This window comes from Trachinotus anak, unplaced genomic scaffold, assembly GCF_046630095.1.
Source record: "Trachinotus anak isolate AG129_WGS33_773 ecotype Australia unplaced genomic scaffold, CSIRO_AGI_Tana_v1 ptg000026l, whole genome shotgun sequence".
In the NCBI taxonomy this organism is placed as follows: Eukaryota; Metazoa; Chordata; class Actinopteri; order Carangiformes; family Carangidae; genus Trachinotus; species Trachinotus anak.
This window is the reverse complement of record NW_027273877.1, coordinates 8,520,918-8,538,996: the sequence shown is the minus strand read 5'-3', so window position 1 is coordinate 8,538,996 and position 18,079 is coordinate 8,520,918. Positions and strand designations below refer to the sequence as shown.

Genomic DNA, 18,079 nt, shown 5'->3' with positions numbered 1-18,079 from the left:
CCACACACAACCTCAGCCTCTCAGTGTGAAAAATACAACTTGTCTCCATCCAACATTGACACGCATCTTCATCATATCCAGTCTCTATAGCTGCATCATTACTCTTAACTGTGCATCCTCCAGAGTCTTTAACAAACAGTACATCCAGAATTCTGCCTCCCTCCCTCCGACACTGCCCTCCTGCTCCCACCAGCCCTGGTTTCCTCCAACATCTGGAAGTCTGTCCCCGAACACCTCCACGACTGCTCTGCTCTCGCTTTGTTCAGCATGTTACTCAAAAATCTGAGCTTGTATTGTGTTTTAGTTTTTCTTTTTTTTTTTAACTTAATTAATGTTGAAAAGCTGTCTTTAAATAAAACGTATTACTATCTTCATTCCCTCCAAATGCGACAGAATATTATTATTTATATCATATTGATTTTAATGTAACTTCAATTGTATTTAGTGATGTTTCTGTGTGTGCTGTTATGTCTGTGTGTGTTTGTCCTTTTCTATCTGGCTACATTTTCCCAAGTCTCCCACAATTTCCATGAGTTCCTTCAGTTGTTTGCAGAGCATCCAACCAGAGGAAGACGACATGCAAAGGGGAGCCTCTGCCGTCTGTACAGTATCTTTAAATAAATTTAAATGTAGATGTAAATTTAAATCTATGGGTTGGCATGCAAACAATGATTAGGTTACTAAGGAGAACCAGCTCGCTCATGTGCTTCATTACATCATGTGTCTCTGTGTGTCATCCCGTGTCTCACACGTTGCCTAAAACACGGCAGTCGCCGACTCTAATGACTCAGGCTGTTTGTTCTCGGTATTTCTAATTCCAGCAGCTGTCATGGGACGTGTTGGTTGTCTGCTGTGCAGACTATGATGATGATAACGACACCCAAGACAAAAGAAGGACTAAAACAGGACTGCTTCCTTGCCTTCCATACAAACCTATGGATAAATATATCATGTAGTAGGCGTGTGGAGGAGTGAGAAACAGAAAGAAAATGAAAAACACGTGGAAGACAAACCACAGGCAATAGAAGGCAATAAAACAAGTGGAGTTAGACAGACATGGTGATGGAAGAGAAGCAAAAAAAAATCAAAAAGCTTTGACAGTCAATCTGCGACATGACGCCATAAATCTCTGCTGCACTTCAGCAGTTTGATCACTATTCCCCAGCACAGCACATGAGATTATTTCAGGAAGTTCTGTTTGAGGGAAAATCAAATGTTGGACGTGAACGGCAACATATTAGTCTTCACTTGAGTATTTTTCACAGTGCGCTGTAGATAGTTAAACCCCACGAGGCCAATTAGCTCAGGCAGTCCGTTTGCAGGTTACAGTAAATCTGTTGTTTAAGCAGCGCGAGGAAAACGTCCAACAACACCTCCTGTTTTCCTTGTTAGCTCTTAAACAACAATGCGGCTAAAACAGTTGGCTTCTGTGGGTTTTAATGGGCCGTTCCCCTACGAGGTTTCCATGCACAACCCATGTAATGAGAAGATATGGATACTCTGGTGTGAGCTAACCTGACAGCCTATGTTAATATCACACAGAATCCAGCAAATTAACAACTGTTCCGTTCTTTGTGCACCAATTTTTGAGAGTTGTTTCCTTTTAGCCTTTCATCTACTTCAATGATCTTCTCCATTGCAGAAAACACCTTTGATTTTCTAAGAAAGGCTGAAGCAAAGCTCAGAATCTTTTTGATACAAAAGGGGTTTAAATCTTTATCCATTTTTTTCTACAACTGTCTGAATCATGATCTATGGATTTCCCCCCTTCCCCAGCTCTCAGTCTGATGTCTCTCTCCTCTCCTCTCCTCCCTGGTCTGACAGGAAAGCATCTGGTTCCAGAGGATCGAGAAATCAAAGCTCTCTTCCACCTCATTCCTCTGAAAGGAGCAAAGCCAAAACATTCACTCCATCTTTCAGCACTAATGATAGTTTTCACCTTCAGAAGACGTTGCTGTCAGGTGTCTGACGACCATATTATTTTAAGCTCCATAAGAAAGTTAAAAATCATTGTTTTCGCCAAAGTTGTGAACATGAAAGAAAAGTAGGTCCTGTAATGGAGCTAACCTCCTGCCAACAGTGATTGTCCAATCACAGCTTTGTGACTGTAACTAGGCTTGACAGGCCTGTCGAGCTATGGATTTCTCCACGTGTATGAGCAGTGCGCATGAGGCTGCAGACAGAGTGACACTGCATTTCAAGAGTTTGGAGTGAATAAAAAAATCAAAAGATCAACAGTGTAAAGAATGGATTAAACAGTGTTTTTATCTACTCTGATGTAAGCTTGTTAACATGCAGCACAAAAACAACACTTATTTTTCCATGTCTTCTACACTAGTGCAGATCCTGACCTTTTGGGACTTGTTAGCTTTAGCTTCAGTCTTTTTTAGCACAATATCATATATGTAGCTATCCAGTATATTTAAGACCCTTTAAGATAAATATCAAAATGTATCAGCCATGTTGAAAAGTACTGTCCATGTCATTTGCAGTATTTTCTGCCAAAGAAATTGAGAGAAATGTTAGGATGATCAATGAATTGTGATGTGGAGCAACAACTGCGTGCAGGATATATAAGACTGAAGTGACACGCACCTGCACCTGGGACATTTGAATGTGCGATTAAAAATCCCACAATGCAATGCAGTGCATTTTATAAATGCAAAAATTAAAGTTGTGCTGCTCTACAGCTGTTAGTGATGAGACAAAGTATTTACTGCTCACTAATGAGTAAACTACAGTGTCTGGTAACAGGGAGTAGTGAATAAGTGAACAAAGGAGTGACTGAAGACACAGCCAATGTTAAAGCTATTATGAATAAATTTGCATAGTAAATCTGTTATTATCTAAACTACACATGTGCTAAACGTAGTGTGCCAACAACTGGACATCCAGAGATACATCTGTACAATGGTAATACTGATCTGATCTGTTTCAGGCATTATTTATATCTAAAGCAGTCTGTGGTAACATTATACTCCTCAGTTCACAGCTTTCAGCACTGCCACAAAACAAAGCTCGCTTGTGTTCGACAGCTCAACGCACATCCTGTGAACATGTAAAATGTGTTTTGCCACTGACACGTGTTCATACGTCACCATCTCTGGAGAGCTCGCTCCGCACAGTACAACCCAGCCTGGCCGCGGTCTCTGTGGCCGAGTCCTTGTCTTTGTGAATGAGAGTGGTTTGAGTGTTGAGAGGAAGGGACAAGTCATGATGTGAATGGAGAAGTGCCTGTGTGGACGGCAGGACTGAGGAAAGGCTAAGGGAAAATACAGCCACTCGGCTCAAGGCTCTCTCAGAATAGGCCCTCAGTTCACATAAAGACGCTTTTTTCCACCAGCCAACATCTAAATAAGAATGTAATTTTTACCCTCTCACCTTCCTTACATTTCAGGTAAGATTTGGCAAATTTTTTTTCATGACATTTAAAGCGACTGCGTGATTAGGTCACCTAATGTCTGAGCAATCCCGTCATTTTTATACTGTTCACTTTATTCAAAGATAGCTCTTCAAAATAAATGTCTCACCCATTGACTACTATTACAGGTATTTTCAGAGCAGGTTCCACAGCCTTGGCACATAGAAAAAGACCAGACTATGAAAAAAAAACAAAAAACACAGTGTCCTCAATATTCTGCAGGTTAGCTGGGCCACAGTGTCTTGGTCATTTACAAATGTCAAAGGGAAAAGCGTGGGAGTTGGTTTATGCCTCTCATAGCCTTCCAATAAGCACGTACCCTCACACTATTATTTCTCTGCAGGGTTATTTTTTCCATGTGAGACGATTTACAGCCAGGTGGACTCACCTTGGTTTCTCGGAGGAGGAACTGCAGGTCTCGGCCGCTCAGTATGCCGTGGTTCTTAACGTAACTCGGGAGGTGCACGGTGCTGGTGCCGTGCACGGTGCCGTGAACCTCCATGTAGCTGTGGATAATGTCAAGGTATTTCTTCTTGTCCTGGAACAAATAGCGGGAGAAGAAGAAGAAAACAGGCAAATTGAGTTTTTTCACTGGTTATGATTTCCTGGAAATCAGTCTGTGATCTGACAGGGTACATCTCTCTCCATTAAAAAAAAAAAACACCTACATTTGCCAAATACTGACACAAAATTGAAATGAATGTATTAAAAAACATTTGAGTTTTTTAGGTTAAGCTGGTGTAATCCAGAACCAATCCAAACCTTGTATAATAACGTTTCTTTTTTTCTTTTTTCTTTTTTTTTGTGAGAGTGGATCAGTATCATTACTTTGTTATGCAGCCTGGTGAACTTTTGTTCAAGCTACCTGTCTGACCATCTGGCCACAATGGTAGGCAGAGCTAAAAATAGCCCCGTACGAGGAGCATCAGTGCACTCAATAGCCTGCTATTGTTATTAAAGTCTACCTGATCTGTGATGTCCTTGATCAAAGAGACAATAAAGCAGTGAAAGGCTTCCAATCAAACCTGGTTCCTTTATACCAAGAGTCATGACTGAACTACTTTCATCACACAGGAAGCTGCTCAGCTGCTTTTACAGCGGTGAAGGTCAAAAGTGATAAAAGGAGAAAGAAATTTAAAGGGGCACGACGCTAATTTTACGCATCAAGATGAGTTCAGCCGGTAAAAACAGCTGTATAATTTCTTCTGTGGCTGTGGAGGAGCTTTGTTGACCCTGATGATGTCATAGTGATGTCAATGGGGTTATCTTAGCTCAGGTTTTTATAATGTGGGAGGAGGAGTTTGAAAGACATGGGCATTTACAGATAAGGGTCATCTAACAAATCTGTCAAGTCTGCTGATCTGCATCATGTGAAATGTAGTATCCAGCATTTTTGGAGCTTTAACCAAAATCACATCTTGACCTCTGCTGCATCAATAATTACATTTTTTTTCATATATATATATATATATATATATATATATATATATATATATATATATATATATATATATATACACACACACATATATATGTGTTGTGTTAGTTAAGTCAACTGTGCTTCAAACAAGGGATCATGAAGGCAAACAATAAATGAATCTTGTGCAACGTGAGCCTCCCTGTGACAGGTGTTTACGGCAGATGTGTTGCCTGTATAAAGATAGGTGTGATCAAACTGTTTTAATTTTATTGAGAACCATATACTGCATATAAAGATGGAGGTAGCCTCTGTCACCCACAGGTTTCTGACGAGTGGTTTTGAAGCTCCGCTGTCGCCATCTTGGCAGTGCCTGACTCCACCTAACTCCCGTCTAATCTAAAAATGGGCAAAGATGTGTGTGGACTTCAGTGCAAATTTTAAATGGATGAGTTAAGTAAAAATTCACCCCTCGTACAGTTGTCATAAAGGAGGAAATTAGCTAGAGAACAAAACAGTTTTTATACCAGGCTGTAAACATGTTTATAGCTGATGTAAACTTGGGTGTTTTAACATGAGAGTCTGTGCAGACTTAAGACACCATTCAAGGAACTACAGCTTTTGTCACTTCAGCATTGGCTTTATTTTTCAGCCTTGGAGGTTGACGCTTGTCGAGAAATTGCAAGGTTGAGTTTGCAAATTTCTAATTTGTAAACCTGAACAAATAGATGTTTTAAATATTGCTCTTCCTTTGCCTTAGAGTGTGTTTTCATTTCAAGGGCACCTCTTAGGTTCCATGAATTCACTGCCTCTTCATTCTTTCACGTGTTTGTTGACCATGAATTAACCCAAGTGAGTTCAGTGTTATACTGAAGCACGATTACAAATCATACCAAGGATGTTGTAAATTAGTAAAAATGATTCAAGGCTATGTGTGAGCTCAGGTAAGACAGAGGATGATACAAAATCTGTGTTGATCAACTTAAAATAATAACAACAACAGTTAGCTAGATTGGCCTATAATGTGTTTATGCTGCACGTCATTTTTTCCACTCCCTGTCGAGTGGCTCACTGAAGCCCCTTTTTTAAAAAATAAGTCATGTTAATCAGATTGGATGGAAACACTACTTCCATAATAAAAGGCTTTTGATCGTCCCCACACTGAAATTGTCACAGTAGGTCTTTGATTTTCAAAAAACGAGGACATGACTGTTTCATAACCCAGCCAAATTTGCACGCAAAATATTCCCCGGTGTCTCCTGCTGAACCGCAGAGCAAACTCATTTTGACTTTGTTCTGTACCTGCTCAAGACTCAGCCATATGGGAGCAGTGTACAGCACAGATGAGTGCTCTTAAAGCTGAGCCCTTCAGGGAGGTAGTATAGATGAAAGCTGGTTATTTCCTCCATAATGATGGGATGCCTCAGAGATCCAGTCACAAATGTGTGCGCTCAGTCATACACACAAGAATATTATTGATTACCAATAGTTTTAACACTCATGGGGCAGCAAAAGCTCATTATTATTAAAATAAAGTGTTTCAAATTTATTAAAAACTCCTGCACACAAGCCTGCCTTTCAAACAGTTCTGCCTCCAGGACACGTTCTTGCTGTCACTCTGTGTGTGTGTGTGTGTGTGTGTGTGTGTGTGTGTGTGTGAGAGAGCGTACGTGTGTGTCTACCTCAGTGCTTCCTTTTGGGGCTTAAATTTCAGGTAGCCGCTCGTCAGGTTCCCTGGAGGCCTGGCTATCAGATGCCTCCAGCCAGCCTACTGTAACTAAAGCAGCCTGGTGTGTCTATATGTGTGTGTGTGTGTGTGCGTGCGTATAAGTGTGTGTGTGTGTGTGTGTGTGTGTGTGTGTGTGTGTGTGTGTGTATATATATATAAGTCTGTGTGTGTTAGATCAAGTCCTAATTAGAAGGTGAAATCACTACCCTGTAATCTTTTCACTCAGGAGAGCTGAGCTAGGATTTGTATGCGAGGAGGGATTTATAAATGAAGGTTACTGGTAGGTACCTGAAGGCGAACGAACCACACACACACACGCACGCACGCACGCACGCACGCACGCACGCACGCACGCACACACACACACACACACACACACGTTTTACCCTCTAAAACTGAGGCAAAAAAATGCCATAATTTCAATGCTCTCAGTTGATTCATGTGTTTTGTAGAGATTTTGCTGAGTATTGTTCAAAAAACTCTTATATTAATATAAAGATATATATTCTATACATGTTATATTCAAAAACTACTTCTGTGGATAATTAAGGGATGGCTGTGGTGAAATCATGTGTGAGAGTGTAATATGTGGCTGCATAGACAAAAAATAAAGACTAAAGGAAGACATCATTAAGTTTCTACAGGCAGCAGGATGTGTGTGATGTGTGTTTATCGTGACCGCTTGAGTGATCCTTCGTGTGTGTGTGTGTGTGTGTGTGGAGGAGGAACGTACAGTGGGGCCGACGTGACCCTCGGAGCTTTACGGTCAGAGGACATCGCTCGCCAGATGCTCTCTGGAGTATGGGTGGAGAGACTTTTATGTTGGGAAAAAAGAGGACTATGCTCAACAAGGACAACCGAGAAACAGGGCGGAAGATAAAAAAATAAAATAAAATAAAAAAATCGCATCCCTGGTAAAACAAGACAGGAATACAGAGGTGGAAAACATGTAAGAGATTCATGTTGAAAAGGTGCATTGTGGATTTTCTCTGCTTTTCCTTCTTGTAATATTATTATGTCAACTTTGATTCATAATCCTGTCTCAGCTGTCAGCACACTGTGAAGTTATGACTTTGTTACACCAACAGGCGTGAAGACTGATAACATTACAAGACAGTTTCCCCCTCAGTGTCCTCACGCGGCCCGTGTGGATTTCAGCAAGTACAGCATGTGTATTCATCCGTGGTGTATGTGGATGTATACGTCTCTGAGCGTATACAACACGCAGCCTGAAACCAGGAAGCAGACAGATTGCAACAGCTCTGTACAGGAGCACATACTTGTGGAGTTATAAAATAACTGCTTTAGCTGGAGACACTGATTGAAGCAGGAGAGGAGGAGGAGGAGGAGCAGGAATAGAGTTTTATGACCTTGTAAATCAGGGGGAATTTGTAAACCCTGGCTCAGAGAGGAAACAGGAGAGGCAGTGGCTGAGAGGAGGGTTGAGGGATGAGCGTCAGGGGAAGAAAGCTTACTGGATGAGAGAGACAACCTCTGAGATACACAGCAAAGCAATATAGGGAAAAAAGAGGCCAAGATACTCTGCTAACTTGCAATTGATGCCACTGATACATCTTTCTGACTCTTAGTATTACTCCAGTTTATGAGTAAGAAATGGCAATAGCAACTCAATATAGTTCATTACCAGTTAATGAAAGCTTTCACATGTTTAATCAGTTTTAATCTTTTAAATGAATAGCTCTGTCAGGGTACACAGAAGCACAACAGCCTCACCTGCTCACAATGACGTTAAAATGCTTGTGTTGACTTGCGGGTATAATGTTTAGAATGCTGGTTTAGTGCATTAGCATGCTAACGTTTGCAGATTTGCACAAACTGACAGTTTCACCACTTTCAGATCTTACACGTCAAATGAAGCTGTGGCCAAAGCTCAATGAGGAAGTTCTCTTCTTTCATGTTTGGCCTTTATTATTCCTCTGTGGGTGAATGTCTCATATTTCCAGCTCTTCTATTATTTCCCATCACTTCTGTTTTCCCACGGTCAAAATCCCCACATTAAGAATTTCAACGTTACCAATTCTCTTCCTGCCTGAGCCAATTAGTCCCTGTTGTTCTGTCTCTCCGGCATAAGACAGCACAACTGCACAACCCACCTCCCTGTCACCACCTTAACCTCCAGGACCTCCGGTAAGTCTCAAATGAAAGTTTCCATCATCCACCTGCATCTACACTCAGTCTTATTAGTCCTATCTCCTGTCTTCATCTGGGCCTAATGAAGATGCTTCACATCATCAGGTACTAATCACCAAAAACCTTTTTCCTGTTGCTGCCTCAGTAAATATTGCCATACACATTTTTAGAGCACTTCCATTTTACCTTCTATTTCAACCTTTTTCAGTACTTATATTTCCACAATACACATTAAGCCTTTTCTAGATACTTCCTCCTAAGCTACTGTGTAAACATAGACAGGATGTAGGAATTGTAAGCGTAATATACAGGCAAAGACTGTTTGTTTGCACAAGGCCAGTTCTTCCTTTTGAATGCCCTTAAGAGAATTAAGAGATGCTGTCGACCCCCCCGATGGCTAAATGGGGTTCAACAAACTTCCCATGTGGGTATACAGCACATTTCTTCCCTTTTATTATTAAACTTCTCCTCTCTATATGTTCCTTCAGGGACAGAGCTCAAGGGCTGAGAGCAGATTTTGATGTTTCAGCGCTTTATCTTGACAGGTAGCTGCGTCCAGACACTGGGGATGGAGCAGATTAATTCTGCTTTACAGCACATTTCAACTAAAACAACCAACTTCTCCGTCCACCTCAGACACTGTATTTGATACAAATACCTTCTTCCTTGTGTTTGTTACTTAAGTACTTTCTTTCCTGAGTATTTTGATGGCGCACATTACCGTACGTTTCCTGCAGTAACATCAAGGGGAGGGAAGACTTTCTGCCTCATTAGCATGTAGACAGGTGCACTTGGTTCGACTTGTTCAGCCCTTAAACTGCCTTCAAGATCAAACGCACCTCAGATCGTCTTCCCATCTGAAATTATTTCCAACTGACAGACTCTGGGCCCCAAAACTGGAAGCTTGTCAGTCAGGACAAAAATACACTTCACCCTTCCTTCCGGAGGAAAAATCATTTTCCACACACACACACACACTCACACTGACAAGAAAAAGTATGTGAACCCCTTGGAAATACCTGGTTTCCTGCACTGACACAGTGTCCCCAAGCTAAGGTCACACAAACACTTCAACTTTTTTGTGTACACACCTATTAAACATTCAAATTGCTGGTCAAGCCTTTGCATGTTGCATGTTGCTCCATGCAACATCCACCATGATTTGCATGTGGTCAACTCAGGGACAGAGATGTTAACCAGCTCCAATGATTCCTCAAGCCTTTAGCTGTGGTTTTTGCCTCATTGATCGTTCTGCGTTGTGCTTTTGGAGTCATCTAAGCTGGATGCCCACTTCTATGGAGAGTAGCTACAGAACTGAATCCTTGTCTGACTGTGATGAAGATCTAAACTCTTTGAGATTACTTTGTAAAACTTTCTGCTTTATACAAATCAACAATTCTTGATTCTCTGAGATGTTTTTTTTTTTTTTTTTTTTGGTGAGGCGTGGTTCACATCAGCAGAGATTTCTTGTGAACAGAAAACTCAAAAAGTTTCAGTCTGTTTTATTAGTCAAAGCAGCTTGAACACACACCTGCAGCGTGGTTTCACTGACTGGACTCAAACTAGGGTTAGCCATTAGCTGTAGGGTTCAGACGCCTTTTCTAAGCTACACTGTGAATGTTTGAATGATCTTTTCAATATGGAGAAGACCAATACAATGATTTGTGTGTCATTACTTAAAGTAGATTGTGTTTGTCCACAACTGTAACTTGGATGAAGATCTGACATGCAGAGCCGTCTTAGCAGTGATGTCATAATGGTGAGTCAGTCAGCGATAATGGTACAATTTAAGTGTGGTGATTTGCACAAGGGCACTTTCGCAATAAGAATCATCCATCAGAGCTATCACGTCCCAGTGGTCTGTCTCTGTATGGTCCAAACCCTCTTTGACAGTGAGTTTATCTCCACTGAATTTATAAATCATCATCATCAAAATCTGACCAAATTTATACAATTAATAACAATTGTTTCAATAACATACGGCGCCATGGTCATGATTTATATTAGAAGAGCTTATGAGGCTGACACCTTAATGCATTTCAACTACAGATGTCTGAACTTGAATTATAGTGCTCGCTGTGCAGGAGCATACTGTTCATACAGTATATTCATACATGTGTCATTTTAATGCACATTTTCTTCAGGAAATATGTGCGATGTAAAACATGAGACCTACTTGACTTAATTCCAGTGTGGTCTTTTACCTCTAACGTCGAGTAGCATCTAAGGAACACCACCACAGAGGACACACAGTTACAGACAAAAACATACCTCGACTAACAGATGATTTTATGGCACACGTTCTTGTAAATTAACAGCTTAATGGATGCACTGTAAAACCCAGACACTTTGACAGATATTTTGAAATCCCCAGGGGAACATGGGTGGTAATGTAGTATCCAGAAGTGCCCGGAGTGCAGTCAGGAGCTGTTATTTACTTCAGTGCCCTGCCACGCCCCATTAGATATAACAGTCTATAACCCACTGGAGCTTGGTGGCTAGCCAGAGTATGTATTTGATCGTTAGATAGTGGAGGAGGTGCTATGTGATTGCTGGCAAGTTTGGTCCCCGCTGTGTATATGTGAACTGCATAATCATCCAAAGGTAACAGGCGGGGCACATATACCAGGAGCCACTGAGTGTAAATCCGGTACAAGAAAATAAACAAACACATGCAGTGGCTGTAATAATACTCTCTGTCCTGCAGCAGTGAAACACCTGTAACATCACATGCTTCACTGGGTGCAAGCAGAAGCTTTGAACCTTGTATACAGAAGCTAATGGCACCGAGGGAGATCTCAACACCATTTCCATACATTTAAACTGCTACCTAGTGAAGCATTCAGTGAGCAAAGCAGGTGCCATTGGGAGGGTGCGGATTATTTAAAATTAATTAACACAAAGTTTGCTGTGGGTGAGAAAAGTCCTTGTAAATGGAGTTAGGCTAATTACCCGTTTTCATTACAATATTAACGTCGCCCTGCTGTAGCTTTTCCAGTGTATTTCTCTGTTTATTCTTCTACTGAAGCCTCACATTTCCTGTCTTCCCCTCGTAAATCTGGATAAGTCATTTAGAAAGAAGCAAATTCAATGATCATTCACAGAGGCAGTAAATCTGGTCATGTTCAAAGGTCTTGTCCTCTTTTTGCTCAATGAAATCAAAGCACAACACAACATTTCAAGCCATTCTCAATCAAGACAAGGTCACCGTGTGTCCATGTCAGATAAAGACAGTGTCTTATCAACCAACCTTATCTCCAGGTTTTCAAACCATACTCTTAACTTCTCTTTACCTGATTTCATCTGCTTTAAGTGATCACACTTCAACTGAAGCTTCAAACCCTTTCAGGGGTCTGATGTTCAGCTTTGAAACAAACAAACAAAAAAAAAAAAAAAAAAAACAAAAAACAAAACAAAAAAAAAGCTCCTATAAGTACCACAACTTCAACTACTTCTAGTGCTTTCAGTGCACACAATTTAACCAACACTTCAACTAGCTACTTCTTTCAGTTTAAACACTTGAAGTGGCTAATTTGTTTCAAGACTTACAATCGAAGTGACCCACAAACTCAGTTTATCTCCATTTCCACTGCTTTCAGTGCTTCAAGTTCAACTAATAGTTCACTCTGACACTTTTTTTTTTTTTTTAATATTTCAACTATTTCAAATGTTTCAACTGCAAATTTTCAGCAGCCAGATACTGTAGCCTTTTCTATTTGTAATAAACCACAAATAAATGGACGACATAATATTTAACACTACAGATCTGAGCTGCAAGGTAAAGCAGTAACAAACAGCACCTTCTGGAAATGTCTTGGGCCTAATTCAATAAAACATCTCTGACAGAAGAAGTCGATTTAATAACAACAATAACATTTCCCTCTCCGGCCCAGCTCCTTCCTCAGATGTCAAATTCAAGTTTCTACGCTGGCACTCACACTAGTTTAAAGGCACAGGGGATTGTTTCATCAGGTCACACGAGCACAGTAAAACTAAAGGTTTAATGTTCAACTCAGCTCGGTTATCCATCGTGAAAGGGGGATGAAACACACTGTTGTCTGTTTATGAGTGTGGGATTGTTGCCCTTCCTGCTCTGCATATGCCAGCTCTCTCTGTGTGTGTGTGTGTGTGTGTGTGTGTGTGTGTGTGTGTGTGTGTGTGTCTCTTTCAGCTCGGTGTGATCTGTCTTTCTTCACCATGTCCTCTGATCTGCTGCCAAGGGCCTGCAGCTCTCCCTCTCTGTACATCCCACTCATTCTCACCTTTCTCTGCGCTCTCCTTCTGCCTCATCAAATACTTTTCTTACACACTGAAAAACGGGGACACTGACTGACTTAATCTACATATGGCACGCCAATGAAGTGAGTCCAGGTAAAAGCCGTTACGCAGTAATGCTTTCTTTGATTAAATCCTTACCAGTTAAAAAGGACATGTGGATGAAAAGATGCAGAAAAAAAGAGGTTTTACAAATACTTTATACAAACAGACAGAAAACACAGGTAGCCACTGAGACAGCTTCTTTGCTCTGTCTGTCTACTCCTCCAACTGGGTTGCTATGGAAACGGCTCCCTCAGAGGTGGTCTGGCCATTTTCTGTTGGTTCTCACCATCAACACGGCCTCCTTAACAACAAAATAACAATTTGCCATCCTGGTTCTTTAATCCCCAGGATCTCTCTCTCTCTCTCTCTCTCTCTCTCTGTCTGTTGCATTTGCTCGCCCTTCAGACCCGCTCCCTCATGGAGCCCCCAGCAAAAATTTAATTTCACTAGAAATTAATTCACTTCAGGTTTGTTGCTCTCCATTGTTGCCACACAGACAGGTGTAGACAACGTGAATATTATCGAATGTGTAAGCTGTGCAGGAACCGTATGTAAAATCAATGGGACATCTGTTCTATTCATCATTGTTCTGACTGTAAACACGAGAATTGACACTAAAAAAAAGCTTTTTTGCGGGAATATGGATTGAAGTTCTGAGGTCTACAGTTTTGCTTTGCGTTGTCTGAGACCCTGGAGTTAGTCAGAGCCTCCCGAAAAATCTGCACACTGTTAATTAGCTCAGTAATTCATTATCTCAGCCAGATAGACCTTATCTAGTAATCATTTTTCATGATCCACGCTGCCACTGCTGACAGTGACAGCCACATTTTGTCTCCTGAGTAATGGCTGCACTCCAGTCGCACAAGTTTAAATCATTTGGTTTTAAAGATATTCATAAGCAGCTTCAATGTTCAAACAACTACACACCGTGCTGAGAATCTGAAACACTTTTTATCTCCAAATCCCCAAAACCGACGTTCTCGTTGGCAAAGGAAACCGTTTTGTGTTTTGTGTTATGAGAACGAGAAACAACAAAGCATCTGGTGTGTTTCACTTTTTCTTTCCCCTTTGACTTCCACTTGTCCAGGTGTTTATAAAAATGTGAAATGAAAACATGCCCTGGGGAATGTGGGGGGGGTGGGGTGGGGGGGGGGGGGAGAATTACTCAGTCTGCTTCACACTCTAGTTCACGTCGTACACCTGTAGGACAAGTGTGACCCGAGCACATTTGCATATTGATCAGATGGAGTCAGTCTTTCATCAGGCTGCATTTTACATGAAGACTATTAATTGCCTGACCCACATTAACCTGTCAAAATTAAAGGCGGGGAAGGAGACATAATTTGGCTGAAGAACACGTCTGTGACGCTGTTGGCTCGAGCTGTTGTTCACACGTTTCCATTTTCGGTGTCTTTATCTGGACTCATCTGGAAATGTTGTTTCCGTCTGTGATGAACACGATGTTGTCCGGCTTTTCTCATCAAGCCAAAAGGTTGTTTGATGATGTCCATGAAGCAAAAATGATTAAGTACTGCATGTTAAATTATAAACATTGCTATTGCATGTTGTATAAGAAGCTTAGCACTAGTTTGATTTAAGGAAATGTTTAGAGAGGATGTGAAAGGAGAAGCAGGGCTGCAGCATTTCCTGTTCCGGTAAATGAACATAGATTAGATTGGTGGTCAGAAAGCATTCAATCTCTATTATTCAAGCATGAAGTATTTACTGTTAATTATTACTTAATTTCAAATACAAATTATTTAAATATTTGAATCTACTTCGAACACCAGCTAATAAAAAGCTGCAAAATGGAAAGGCTTTTATATGTGACAAATACACCTGGACTTAATTTTTTCAGTGTTATCAAGGCTTAAAATTAAATTTATTCTTTTGCTTCACATTAAAAAAATAACTGACTACATATTCCACAAGTGTTAGATGGTGAGTCTTTAGATAATTCATCTCATGACCTGAATAAAATACCATCGTGAATTTTACCTTCATGTGAGAAATGATTTTCTTAAAGTCCTGTTTTCTATCTCAAATAGGGGGTATATCATTTTGAAATTAAACCTCTCAAGTGTAGAGAAAGATCGAAGGACAGTGTGATTTAAAAGGAGGAGGGAGGGAAAAGGAGTAAGCCAGGCAGCTCGTTATCACTCTGCCCCAAAATGGCCCTTTAATTAAAAGCAGGAGGTAATGAACACGCCTGGGAGTCTGATTAGCAGCTAATGCCGCTTGCTGTGAGTTGATGGGCTCCCCGGTCTGTCCTTTTTAAAGTTAGACTGAATGGCACACTACAGCGTATGCTCTGACTCGAGAAGCCACAAACCGCAGCAGCTCAGCGGCTCCCCCCGGATTAAAAAACTGTAACACTTGGGATTCAGAGCCTTAAAATCTGGCTTTGAAATTCAAACTGTAAAAGCGTCGCTAATGAATATGTTTAAGGTCAGGTAAGTTTGGAATGTGTTTTCTGTTAATATTTTCCAGCTTGAATTTGAATTTGTATTTTCCAAACATTGCACTTCCTGGTGCTGGCTCGTTTTATTGGAGGGAGGAGTTCACGCTTGGAGCTGCCAACTACAAGTAGAGTGGGCAGTTCTGCTGGTGCAGATGGGAGCTAAGTGTCTGGATCAAGGGCACTTAAACAGTATGTTTATCTGTTCACACATATGCCTGTTTTTCCCTGCTGGTGCAGGATTCACACAGGTAATCATGTGAGCCTCCCTCTGCTGAGCTCTGCCAGACAAGACACAATGGAAAAACTCTTTAACGTGATCAGAAAAATCAAAACCCTTCACTTTTTTTTTTTTTTAACTTCAGACATAAATGTGTCATATTCAGGATTATTCTGTAGCGTTTGAAAAATAGCCCAGGTGGAAGTTGAGCAGTGGGCTGCACTGAGACATTGTGGAGTGGCTCAGCTAATTTGAAAATACAGAAATTTCCTTTCAAAAATATTCACATATTGTTGCTGTAAACTAATTCTAAACTAAAAAGTAATGCATAAACGGATGAAATAATTATCTAAAACTGATTAGAACAGCAGAAAAGCAAACAGTGAAAGGCTGATCGTTCAAGTGGTAGTAGTACGAATGCAACTGCAGAAACAACTAAAAATTGGTTTAACTGTCTCGAAACATTAATGCTTTATATAACTAATAGTGTTAAATAACATCAAGTAGATCTGCTAAGTGTTTCATGATGATTTCTTGCTTTAAAATGTAACCACATAACATATATCCTGTGCAAATAAAGCCATCATGAGCCACAGTGTATGGACATAAAGTCAGTGAGTTGGTTAAGTTAGATAAAGCCTAGTGGAACAAACCATGACTGGCTGATGGGACAGTATTTACAGAATAAGATCATTAGTCAATTGAGGCTCATTACTTAATCCTCCACGTGTTCATCAAGATGTTAGACGCCATTTACACCACAGGCGTGTGACGTGAAAACAATTCACATTTGTAGCTTTTATCGTCATTGCACTGAGTTACTCCGTCAGACATCTAAAGGGAGTCAGCTGGATCTGGAGCGAGCCACTATGAAACATACATGGTGTCAGCTGAAAGCTCATCAAGGCACGGGCAATAATCCAACCATCCACAGCATGCCAAACAATGTGCAAATCTCTCCAAGTCTCTAAGTCGTTTTTGTCTCGGATACAGTAATCCCCTGGTCTCTGTGCCGCAGTGCGAGCATGCATTTGAATATATTAAAAACTCAGTGGAGAAAGCGATAAGCTGAATTTGAGCTCCTAAACCAGACTATTATTAAGTTTCATGTGAAAGTTTTACCCAAGGTTGTTCAAAGAGTTTCACTGCAGAGATCTCAGAAGTCTGAAAATGGGTTATCCTTGGTGTGCCGCTGTTCTTTAGCACGCCTGGTGAAGTCTGTCACTTTCATCTTTGCGCATATAATCTGTGTACATTTGTGTAAGTCAGAACTCAGAAGTCTTGGAGAGGGATGCTTGGGGATATGGACGTGGTTGAAGGTCTATCTGTGTATCTCTCACGATATCTAGATCTAGAAGAAGCTTATACAAACACTCATGTCTAATGATCAAAGGTGAGTCTGATGGGGAGCACAAAGTCCCACAATGTGTAAAGAGTGTGTAGAGTGTGTTTGTAATATCATAAATGTATAGTTTCTGTGTGTGAGTGGATCATAGTACCTTCCAGAAGTTGTCAACCTTGCCGTACACGAGCGACTGGTTCTGTCTCTTGATGTCATCTATGTGCTTGATGTCGCTGGCGTTGAGGTGCTGCTCCACTACGAAGCCCAGGAAGCTGTTGTCTGGGGTGTGAGCTGAAACACACGCACAGAAAAAAATATACAAAAATAAATATACGTTTATGTTTGGATGTTTTTTTTTTTTCCCCGGTGTGTCAGTGTGCTGTTGTATTTCAGCCATTGGTGATCGCTGATTATTGTACGGATCATTGCGACCTAAAGACCTAATTTCACTCAATATGACATATTTTAATGTGGTTTACAGTAAGACACAGGACAAAAGCGAAAGAGAAAGCGATGAGACAAAAAAAAAAAATTAATGATTATTTCTTAGGGAATAAAACGACAAATGAGTTCAGGCATAGTTAGCCACTTCTTAATTGATTTATTACTGAAACAAAAATGGCTGAAATAAATCTTACAGTATATAACATTCACTCACTTGTAAGTCGTTTTTACAAAAAACGACTTACAAATGAGGGAAACACTAAAGCTTCAGTGCAGCAGGAGATCTTGGCGTAAGCACTAAGTACTAAATCTGTTGAATAAGGAGATCAGGTGAGGAAGTGCACTGAATGTGTGTGTTTGTGCGTGTTTGTGGTTTTCGGAATTCACTCAGTTCTCCTAAATAAAGCCCATTTCAATCTCAGCATTTAGCACAGATTCACCCCAGAGAGAGAGAGAGCGAGAGAGAGAGCGAGAGAGAGAGCGAGAGAGAGAGAGAGAGAGAGAGAGAGAAACACAGTTGCACAACACAACTCGACAAGCACTCTGGGTTTTTGTTCCCTCCGTTCCTCGTGCCCAG

General features: G+C 40.8%; 1 protein-coding gene across 3 annotated transcripts in view; it reads right to left on the bottom strand.

Moving 5' to 3' along the window:
• Window positions 1-18,079, bottom strand: part of mgat5 (alpha-1,6-mannosylglycoprotein 6-beta-N-acetylglucosaminyltransferase) — an 88,889-nt gene that overhangs the window by 8,590 nt on the left and 62,220 nt on the right. For all 3 annotated transcript variants that reach the window (XM_071463949.1, XM_071463950.1, XM_071463951.1), the window contains exons 11-12: window positions 17,216-17,349; window positions 3,810-3,959 (exon numbers count right to left, since the gene is read on the bottom strand). In XM_071463949.1, the coding sequence (XP_071320050.1) occupies window positions 3,810-3,959; window positions 17,216-17,349 (284 nt within the window). The remainder of the gene's footprint in view (window positions 1-3,809; window positions 3,960-17,215; window positions 17,350-18,079) is intronic.